The sequence below is a fragment of the Alligator mississippiensis genome, chromosome 10, assembly GCF_030867095.1.
Source record: "Alligator mississippiensis isolate rAllMis1 chromosome 10, rAllMis1, whole genome shotgun sequence".
Taxonomy (NCBI): domain Eukaryota; kingdom Metazoa; phylum Chordata; order Crocodylia; family Alligatoridae; genus Alligator; species Alligator mississippiensis.
Genome location: NC_081833.1, coordinates 16,699,622 through 16,711,157, shown reverse-complemented (window position 1 = coordinate 16,711,157; position 11,536 = coordinate 16,699,622). Strand labels below are relative to the sequence as shown.

Here is an 11,536-nt window from a genome sequence, read left to right as displayed (position 1 = left end):
TGGTGCCAGCAGAAACCCGGCACTGCCCCCCTACTCATTATATGTAATGAAAGCTGTAGACCCTCTGGCATGCTTGACCAATTCTCTGGTGCCAACTCTGGAGAAAATGATCAAAGCATCCAGTACAGACTGGCTAGCAGATGGCAGTAGTCTGAAGAATAGCTAACAAGGCTTTGTTAAGGGCAGGTCATACCAGAACAACCTCATTTCCTTCTATGATCAGGTTACTCCCACCTGGATGGGAGAAATGAGGTTAATGTCATATACGTGGACTTTAGAAAGACCTTTGACCTGGTCTCCCATGAAGTTCTCATGAAAAATATTTTAAAATGTGGCCTCAGCTACTTTGCTGGCTGGTGGCTAGGTAACTGGCTCCGTGGTAGGACCCAGAGAGTACAGATTGACAGAACTGAGTCATCATGGTGGAGGGTGACCAGTGGCATCCCTCAGAGCTCAGTACTTGGACCAGCTCTCTTCAACTTCATAGTTTCATAGTTTGTAGGGTCAGAAGGGACCTGAGGAGATCATCTAGTCTGACCCTCTGCTGTGGCAGGAAAGAGTACTGGGGTCAAACCACCCTGGGCAAATGTTCGTCCAGCCTTTTTTTAAAGACCCCGAGGATAGGAGCCAGCACCACTTCTTTTGGAAGTTGGTTCCAGATCCTAGCTGCCCTAACTGTGAAATAGCGCTTCCTGATGTCTAGTCTGAAACTACCCTCTGCTAGCTTGTGTCCGTTGTTTCTTCTAACTCCCAGGAGTGCTCGGGGGAACGTGGACTCCCCCAATGCCTGCTGATCCCCCCTGACTAGTTTGTAAATGGCCACTAGATCCCCCCTCAGCCTTCTCTTTTGGAGGCTGAACAGGTTCAGGTCCCTCAGTCTCTCCTCATAGGGCCTGATCTGCTGACCCCTGATCATGCGGGTGGCCCTCCTCTGGACCCTCTCCATGTTGTCCACATCCCTCCTGAAGTGCAGTGCCCAGAACTGGATGCAGTACTCCAACTACAGCCTGACCAGTGTCGCATAGAGGGGGAGGATCACCTCCTTGGACCTGTTCGAGATGCATCTGTGGATGCACGACAAGGTACGTTTGGCCTTCCTGACTGCGTCCCCACACTGTCGGCCCATTTTCATTGTGGCATCAATAATGACTCCAAGATCCTTTTCTGTCTCAACACAGACGAGAAGGGAGTTCCCCAGCCTGTAGGTGTGCTGCTGGTTCTTTTTCACCAGGTGCAGTAACCTGCACTTGTCAGTGTTGAACCCCATCCTGTTCTCTTCGGACCACCCCTGTAACCTGCCTAGATCCGCTTGCAACCTGTTCCTTCCTACTAGTGTACCCACTTCACCCCACATCTTAGTGTCATCTGTGAATTTGAACAGAGTGCTTTCAACCCCCTCGCCCAAGTCACTGATGAAGAAGTTGAATAGTGCGGGCACCAGGACCGAGCCCTGGGGAACTTGTTTATCAATGATTTGGATTTGGATATGAAAACCGAACTGGCAAAGTTCGCTGATGACCCCAAACTATGGGGGAGTGTGGTCATGCTTGAGGACAGGCTCTGGTAATACAGGCCAAACTGGACATGCTCATGACGTAGGCAGACCTCACACAGATATCGTTTAATAGGGAGAAATGTAAAGTGCTCCATCTGGGAAGAAATAATCCACAACACACTTGCAGGCTCGGCATTGCTACACTTGCTAGCATCATATCTAAACGGGACCTGGGTGTCATGATAAACAACAAAATCACCATGAGCCATTGATGTGATGCCATAGCTGGCAGAGCTAATCAAACATGGGCATGCATCTACTGAGGCATCTCAAGCAAGGCTAAGGATGTCATCCTTCCTCTCTATTTTACCTTGGTGAGACCACGGCCGGAGTACTGCATCCAGTTCTAGGCTCTGCACTTCAAGAAGGAGGTGGAGAAGCTCGAGAGAGTCCAAAGGAGGGCCACGCATGTGATTAAAAGCCTAGAGACCAGGTCATACGAGGAGAGGCTGAGTGACTTGGGACTGGGCAGCCTGGAGAAGAGAAGACTTAGAGGGACTTGGTGACAGCCTGTAAGGCTATAAGCCTATATCAAGAGCATACATCAGGGCCCGGGGAGCATCTGCTCACTAAGGACCCCTAGGGAAGGACAAGAAATAAAGGGGACAAACTGATTGAGGATTGCTTCAGGCTAGACAGAAAGAAAAAGTTCTTTACAAGTCGAGTACCAAGGGTTTGGAAAAGGCTCCCTGCAGAGGTGGTCCAGTCACCCCCCTGGACAATCTTCAAAATATGTCTTGATGCCCATCTTGCCGGGGTCATCTGATCCCAGCAGTCTTTCCTGCCTAAGTGCAATGAGGCTGGACCCGATGATCTGTAAGGTCCCTTCCAGATCCTAAGAACTGTAATGACTATGATAAACATGGCAACATTGACCATCACTGGAGTACGAGCCCAGGATGAGGCTGATTAATACTGTGCAGCGATGAGGAAGTGGATTTCATGAATTTGTCATGAGTTTTGCTTGTCAGCAGCTTGAGGTGCAGTTTCCCAGAAACCCTTCCACCAATCTCCTTGACACATGGCAGGCTTTGTGGCCTCAGCAAGAGCTACCACCCCCCCAGTTTTGACCCCTCTGTAGCCTAACACACACACACACACGTGACGCGGGTTTTGATCTCAGGATTTGAGGTTCAGTTTCCCAGAAATCCCTGAACCTATCACTTTGAAACTTGGCACACTTCATGCCCTCAGTATAGGATACCACCCCTGAAGGTTTCATTTATATTAGCCAAAAAACAACCAAGTTATAGATATATCATTGATTCCCCATTATACCCTACGGCTGAATCTCCATATTTCTCTGAATTGACTCTGAATCTTTTCTGAATTGATTCGAAGAAGCAATTCGAGTCTCCGAATTAAATCAGCCAAATTCAAATTGGCCGAATCAAAATCCAAATTGAATAGTTGCCTATTTGCACAGGCATAAGTCAGTCCAGATATTGTTGGACAATGACACACACCCATCTTCTTGACACTCCCAGGCCCAGACCCCCATGACCATAACTGTTTGCTGTCCATGACTGTTTCAGGCTGGACATAAGGAAGAACTTCTTTACTGTCTGACCCCCAAGGTCTGATTTAGCCTGCCACTGGAGGTGGTTCAAGCACCCAATTTGAACACCTTCAAGAAACATTTGAATGTTTGTCTTGCTGGGATACTATGATCCCTGCTCACTTCCTGCCCATGGGGCAGAGATCTGGACTCGATCCTCTGGGATCCCTTCCAGCCCTAGTGTCTATGAAATCTGTGACCAGCAGGCTCCTCGCCCTCCATCCCTAGAGCTTCTGATCTCAAAGAGCAGAGGAATGGTTACACGCTGCATCCCCCGTATCCTCTACCAGCACCTTTGGCCCTGCTGTCTCTCCACACAGCTGAGCCAGCGGGGCCACATCTAGGGACCCAGCATCCCTTCCACACAGGGCCCCAGCCACTGTCCAGACCTTCCCCAGGCATCAATACTTAACCAGCACGGGCCCAGACTTCCCTCAGGGACTGAGCTTATTAGGAATTCATGGCAAAGTTTTCTGGATTGAGACCATGACAAAATCCCTCAGCCCGGTTTGTCATCCCCCGTGGGACAATCTGGGATTCTGCGCCACATGCAACGAGGGAGAGAGCAAGCCTGGGGGCTCCTTGCTGGGATTAGCCCTGTTGTCTCCGTGGTGCGGGGACAACGCTCTCCTGTCCCAGCAGCTATAGGGACGTGCACAGAAAGGTGCTCTGCAGCGTGACTCTCCCTGCACAAGAGGAAGGGGAGGTTGAAGACACTGGCAGCCAATTAGGAGGAAGCAGATTTGCCTGAAGGGCTGTTCTTCAGTTCAGCGGCCTTAAGAAAGAGTCAGAGGGTGCCAGCCAGAGACCCTGCTGCCTCAGCACGTGGAGCTGGTCGGGATTCCCACCATGGCCTGGGCCCCGCTCCTTCTCGCTCTGCTCACATACTGCTCAGGTGTGCAAGGGGAGATTTTTCTCCATCTCTTCATGGAAACATATGTCCACTTCTCCCTGCCTCCGCCCTGGCTGCCTGCTCTTACTTATCTGTCAATGAGGTGATTAAGTATTGTCTTAATCCCTGTGCTTTCTGCTCCTTTTCTAGGTTTGTTTGCCCAGAACGTGGTGACGCAGCCACCCGCAGTGTCTGTGTCTCCAGGACAAACTGCTCGGCTCACCTGCTCTGGGCCTGGCAGCTACATGCAGTGGTACCAGCAGAAACCCGGCAGTGCCCCCCTACTCATTATATATGATAATACTAACAGACCCTCTGGCATCTCTGACCGATTCTCTGGCTCCAAATCTGGAAACACGGCCACGCTGACCATCACTGGTGTCCAGGCCCAGGACGAGGCTGACTACTACTGCAGCATGTGGGTTAGCAGCAGTTCTCAGCCACACGGTGATACACTGCAATGGAGAAGTGAGACATAAACCGGAGGGAAGGTTTTACACTTGCTTCTTGTGTAACCAGCTGAGCTGGAGGAGAGATTTCTGATTCTCTTGTCAGCTGCAGCCTCGATCTATAGAGGGCGCCGGGAACCCACTCGACTGCCACATACAGGATGTCTTGCTAGGATTGCCAGAGTGAAGGAGCCTTGGTGACTTGACTATCTATGAGATACATGAATTTCACTGAATGTGAGCAGGGGTAGATTTGCATGAAGGGGCTGATCTCAGATTTGAGGATTTTAGAGAGACTTGGAGGATCCCAGCCAGAGACCTGTTTGCCTGAGGAAGCTGAGCTGGTCTGCATTCCCACCTTGGCCTGGGCTCCACTGCTCCTCACACTGGCCATCTCCTTCTCTGGTACTAGGCTGGCATGGGGGGAGATTTCAGTATCTTAACACAGGGCCATTTTCAAATCTCCACATCCCTGTGCTGCCAGAGCAGGCTAAGGAAGCTTTTCATCCCCATCTTTTCTCCTCTTGGTTCAGGTTCCCTTGCCCAGGATGTGCTGACCCAGCCACCTTCAATGTCTGTGTCTCCAGCACAAATCGCTCAGCTCACCTGCTCAGGACCAGCCAGCATTGGTAGTGTAGCAGCGTTTGAGAATGGACCCACCTGAACAGAATGGGAAGGGCTGCCGGGCAGAGACGGAGTTTGTCCCCGAGGGGACGCTGCAGGCTCTGAGGGCAAGTGAAGCTGTTTGGGAGCAGCCCTGTTGGCAGTGCGAGGGGTGATGTAACCCCAGCACAGTTTGAAATAGCGCAGTTAGCAAAAGACCGGGAAGGGCCCTGAGCTGGGGTTGACTGAGAGGCTTGGATAAAAAGGGGGAGCAGTTTTCCCACGAGAGAGAACAAGAGAGAGAGCGGGGCTGAGGGACAGGCTGGAGACCAGACTCAGTCTCAGCACAGTGGTCCCTCGGAGAGCCCCTGGGAGCGCCCTGCGGAAGCTGCAGCAGAGGCTGAAATGGGAGTGATACAGTATCCAGTCCTTCTCCCCCTGGGGAGGCTGTGGGGGCAGGATCAGGCAGGGACTGCTTGTGTGGAGACTTCAAGCGTGCGAAGACCAGACTGCAGCCCGGTGTGGCTGGGGGCGCACAGCAGACCCAGGGTGGGGGGGGACACAGGACTGCCAGAGTCTGCCCTAGTTTCCTGATGGGCGAAGGGCCCCAGGGGCAGGCAAAGCCCAGGGAGGGGCTGCGTTTGCCGAGGCTGTGAGGCCGTGTGGGACAGGAGGGTTGCTACAGCCTGCAGCCCAGACACTGCTCCCAGCAGAGCCGGGGAAGGGGGGCAAAGGCAGAGGGAGGCTGTCTTGCAGGAACTGCAAAGGAGTCGCCACGTGCTGCCCGGAGACCCCAGGAGCACAGAGACAGACACCAGCGCCAGGGAGCGTCCACTGACCACGGGCAGGGACACAGACAGTCCCGCTCCCAGAGATACCCCGCCAGGGGCCGTGCACACAGGATCCGTAGTACACTGTGTGCAAGTGAGAGACTGTGTAAATAAGTTCTTAAGGGTTTGTCAGTATATCCATGTGCTTATTTAATGATTATTTCTTATGTTGTAAATAATTAAATCTTGTAACTAGTTTGAGAATTGTCTGCGAGGGTACTTGATTGTAGAGGGAGGCTCTCCACTCGGGGGCCGTGCAGCAGCTTCCCAGGGGGGCTGGGCAGGGCTACTGGCTACCGGGTACCTCAGGATCCCATTATTCAGGTGAGGGCGCATGTAGTGTCACGCTCAGGGTTACAGTGGGAAGGATGTGCACTGGTACCAGAAGAAACCGGGCAGTGCACCCCTACTCATTATATATAATGAGAGCAAGAGACCCTCCAGCATCCCTGACCAATTCTCTGGTGCCAACTCCGGAAACACAGCCACGTTGACCATCACTGGAGTCCAAGCCCAGAATGAGGCTGACTATTACTGCCAGGTGTGAGGCAGCAGCAGTGCTCTGCCACACAGTGACACAAGGCAGTGTGGAAATGAGACACAAACATCCTCTCGTCACAGTAACTGTCACCATCCCCTGCACTGTGATGCTGTGGAAAAGTGGATTTCATAGGTCACTTCCTGGAAATGCAGAAACAGGACCTGGAGAGTCTCTTAGAGTGAAGAGAGAGAGGATGTGAGACAGTTATGCCAACCCAAACCAAGGGAGGGAGGTGTTATGGGCTCCCTGGATGGCATCAGAAATACCTTCCATGTTGCTCTTGGATTTGCTTGAAAGTGGCAGCCCCAGAGTCTCTGCCACTGTGATTTTTTTGCTTCCCCCTCTCCATGCTCCTTTCTTTTCTTCTCTCGAGAGTCCTGGGCCATTTGCTGGCCAATGCTGCCCTGTGGCTTGAGGCAAGGGGCACAGCATAAAACTGTTTGGAAGAAGGGAATACACACTGGTTGCAGACACCCCAGATCCTCCTTATGGCTCCCAGCCCCACTCCCTCTACCAGTAGCACCAGGACATAATGGTACAGGGAACGGAGGCCTTGTGCCATGAAGGCCCCAACGCTCACAGCAATGAGCTGGCTCCTGGGCAGTCAGTGCAGTTCTCCTCAAGCGGGAGGTAGAGGAGGCAACTACAGCTCCCCTCCTACTGCCCTGCCTGTAGCCCCATCTGTTATCATTTGCTTCAGCCCCATTATGGCTGTCACAGCCCCAACACTGATCATCCCCTGGCACCCGCTTGGCACCCAGCCCCTGCTCCAACCCCAGCCCACAGCATCCAGACATCACTACTGCTCTTCCCAAGGCCCACCGGGATTTCGTCTTACATGCAAAGGAGCAGGTGCATTCAGGCCTGAGGCTGAGCAGAGCCAGAGTGAGACTTGGGGCCCCGGTGGGGAAGTTCTGCAAGTCCGCAAGGCTGATGAACTGCTCTGGGCATCCCCACTTGGCTGACTTAGCCCATGGGGTCCCCACCTCCAGCACTCACTGCACTGACCACTGTCAGATGCATAGGCAGCGCATACGGTGGGCACAGGGGGGCACATGAGATTGGCTGCTGCTGAAACCTCTGCAGGCTTCTGCGGGTGGTCGCCGCTCCTCACCCACCCCCCTACTTGCTGCCGACATCTCCGCTGGTGTCTGCGGGTGGTCCCCATGCACCCCCGCCCTCCCCCGCATCAACACCACCACCGGTGTCTGCAGCTGGTCCCCGCTCGCTGTTCACCACCCCCCTCCCACTCCCTCGCTGCCGACACCACTGTCGGCATCTTTGGGAAGTCCCTGCTCACTGCTTGCCACTTACCGCTGACTATACGCATCTAGCCCATAAGGCTTGCGGGTATTATAAGGCACCTCTGGAGCGTGGGACCCAGTAAGGGGCCCCAAAACTCACTGGGTTTAGAGGAGTCTGTCAAGACTGTGACCAAGCAACAACTCGAGTCCAGCCTCCCAATTCATTATTTAAACCAGCAAGATGTGGCTGGTGAGATTAGTGGGTACCCATAGGGCAGAGCCAGCACTGGGTCACAGGGCCCTAGGGACATCACGGCCATTGCTGCGGAGGCCGTATCGTGACACTCCTCTTTCAGGTTCCCTTGCCCAGTTTTGTGCTGACACAGCTGACTTCAGTGTCTTTCTCCAGTACAAACGGCTCAGCTCACCTGCTGCTCCAGGAACAACATTGATCACAAAAATGTGCAAAAGTGTCAGCAGGAACCCAGCAGTGCCCCCTATTCATTACATATAATGAAAGCCTCAGACCTTCTGGTATCGTTGACCAACTCTCTGGTGCCAGCTCTGGCAACACAGCCACATTGACCATCACTGGAGTCCAAGGCCAGAAGAAGGCTGATTCTTACTGAGCAGTGTGTAATAGTGTCAGTGCACTGGGGAAGTGAGACACAAACCTCTCAGTGTCAGAGGCATCCTTTACTATCCCTCACTCTGGGATGCTGTAAAGGGCCAGCCCAGTGGTGAGAGAGCTGGTTTCCCATGTCATTTCCCAGGGATCCTTTCAGGCATGCTGCAAATGCAGCCCGCTCTCCCAAAGCCACAGTCTCACCTCAGTGGTCAGGGTGCTGTGCAGGGAAGGATGGTTCAGAGCCCTGGGCTCTCCCCTGACTCCTTTCGCTGAGGGAAACCAAACTCACTGCCCCTGCTCAGCTATGTCACTGCTCTGATCTGTCATCACACTGGATGCCCCCTCTAAATGAGGACCCCACATGCCTAAGTACCAGCAACAGCTCAACTCTACTCTCTCAAGCAACACTTCTGCTGGGACACTAGCTCCCATCTCCACACAGCTTTAATAAGGGTGTCCTCCTTTCCCCTCAACAATTACAGTTTCCTGGTGGCACCAACCCACACCATGAGCCAGTGCATGAAGGCAGCAACCGAAACACACTCTTCCCCAGCTCTCTCCCCAATGGCCAGTGAGGTTCAACAGCATCTACCTGCACCCAAGAGAGATCACTGAGCCTCCACTCCCTGCACCTGAGAGCCATGCAGGGCTCTGGGCAGTCAGAGGCCAAGACGTGAACAAGGCCAGAAAAGGCAGGAAAGACCAAAGAGGCCACCTGTGACAAGCTGAGTTATGTGGCCACATGCTGATTGTTCCAGCTCTAAATTAGGTTGGTTCTCAGTGCATCAGCCGTAACTGTCTGGATCCTTGGCAGGCCTTGCCCCTTGGTGCCAGTCAGGCTGGTGGCACAGACATCCCAGTCCCTGCAAAAAGAAATATGTCCAGATGCAAAACAGCTGCATCAGGGGATATGACTTAGCAGTGCTACTACTTGTAGATCTGGGCAGTCCTGACAGCTGTGGCAGTGGGCACTGGAGGGTGCTGTGCATCCACTGCGACCCACAGCACACAGGAGCCACAGGAGCAACACATCTTGTTGCCCAAGATGAACACAATCACACTGGGGGCAATGGTGTGAAAACCCCAGTATGAGAGGGATGCTCTGTGCCTAGTGCGGTCCCTCAGGACAGCCGTATTGAGCGCAGGCTGTGAACATTGGGCTCCTCCTGCAGCCTAGCACCAGGTGCTCTCAGCCCACCCCGGCTTTTCTAGGGACAGGCAAGTCCTGGTCAGCAGGTCCTAGGCCAGAATCCAGGGCTGACGTCTGTGCATACTGTGATTTCTGCTGCCCTCTCTTCGACCCTCCTTCCCTTCCTACTCTGCAGGCTCCTGGGCCCTTTGCTGCCCACTGTTGTCCTGTGGGGTGGAGCAAGGGACAGAGCCCCGACATATTCGGGAAGAGAAGGGAGAGGAGAGGACCTGTTGGTTCCAGACACCCCAGATCCTCTTCACAGCTCCCAGCCAAACAGCCTTTGGCAAAGGCCCCAGTCTTTAGCACTCTTAGGGTACAGATGTGTTATGCCCTCAAGGCCCCAGAGGTCATAGAAGTGAGTGCCAGGTCCTCTCATCCCATCCCCAGCTCTCCTGGGGACAGGCAAGTCCTGGTCAGCACATCCCAGGCCAGAGTCCTGTTCTGCTGTCTGGACACTGCACAGGCTGTCCCAGAGCCTCCACCCACTGTGACTTCTGCTGCCCCCTCTTCAACTCTCCTTCCCTTCCTGCTTCTCAGGGTCCTGGGCCTTTGCTGCCCAGTGCTGCCTGGTGGCATGGGCCAAGTGGCACAGCTCACACCTATTTGGCAGAAGAGGGCAGAGGCCCTTGATCAGGCCACTGGTGAATCCATGCTGGCTGTTCCTAATCACCTTCTTCTCCTCCAAGTGCTTAGAAATGGATTCCTTGAGGGACCTGCTCCATGACTTCTCCAGCCACTGAGGTATAGCTGACCAATCTGCATTCCCTGGATCCTCCTTTTTCCCTTTCAGAGCCTATGAATCAGACCAGAAAAGTAGTGAGTGCATAAATCAAGCTCCCCACCCGCCCTTCCCTCCGACCCAGTTCCCTGCATCATATCTTTGGAGTCACACAGCCATACGTTGACAATGTGCCAGTTATAGATTTTGCTTGTCTTCAGCATGGTGGCTGCAACTGTCTGAACCCCTCCCAGGCTCTGCCCCAAGACCCAGACAGGCTGGTGGCACAAACATCTCAGTCACTCCAAAAACAATCATGTCCTGACCCCATGGAATAGATGGCAGGGAGGTGCGGCAGGGCAGCTCCAGGGCCAGGGCAGATATGAGGCATGAGGCTGCACAAGGTCCCAGTGTGCTGATTGTGAAAGTATCTATTCTGGATCCCTGTGACACACAAGTGATGCCAGGGCAGCTGCCCTGGTCACTCCACCTCAGTTCTGCTCCTGTGCTGGAGCAGGGGAAAGGGCATCGCAGTGCTGTCACTTGCAGCTGTGGGGAGTCAGACCCATAGGCTAGGGACTGACATTCAAAAAGCCTGAGCCTGAATTGATTCAAACATTGCAGGTTAGTCTAACCTGACTAGGCTAAACTGGTTTCTAACCATACAGACATCCCCGCTGGACTGAGAAAATGCAGGCACATACCAGCAGTGGCTCTGGCTAGAGTCTGGGGGGTGCTAGTGCAGCCTTCCCTTCCCCTCCAAGCTGCTGAGCTGAGGGGGGCATGGCCAGCCCCTGCAGAACACTCTGATTAGGGAAGAGTCCCCATCCCCCCCTTCTAACCAACCCCTGGATACTTAGGGCCGCTCCACACACCACAAAGCTCTTCATGGGCCCAGCAGCATTCCTTTTCCCAAAGCTCAGACTGAGAGGCTCATTGCTTGGGCTGGTGCTGGGGCTGAGCAGAGCCAGGGTGAGACTTGGGGCCCAGGTGGGGAATGTCTGTGAATCCTCAAGGTTGAGGAACTGCTCTGGGCATCCACACTTGGCTGACTAGGACCAGGGGGTCCCCGCCTCCAGCACTTGCTGCATTGACACCTGGAAACCTGACCAGCCTTTCCTCCTGCAATGGCTATGGGAATTTAAGCAGAGAGGTGCTGTCCTGTGGTCTCTGCTCAGAGGGAAATGAAAGGTGGCAGCAGGCAGTGAGCAGGGGCACATTTGCATGAAGGGGCCGATCTCAGATCTCGGGGTTTAAGAGAGACTTGGAAGATCCCAGGCAGAGACCTGTTTGCATGAAGAAGCCAAGCTGGTCTGGATTGCCACC

The 11,536-nt window shown here is 53.7% G+C and overlaps 1 gene segment (V, D, J or C); it reads left to right on the top strand.

Annotated features, from left to right (window-relative positions):
* The first annotated feature begins 3,922 nt into the window (after positions 1 to 3,922).
* LOC102565483 (immunoglobulin lambda variable 1-40-like) lies at positions 3,923 to 6,434 on the top strand. The segment is given in 3 exon segments: positions 3,923 to 4,008; positions 4,156 to 4,258; positions 6,248 to 6,434. Coding segments are annotated over 3 exon segments (336 nt in total).
* The last annotated feature ends 5,102 nt before the right edge of the window (positions 6,435 to 11,536 follow it).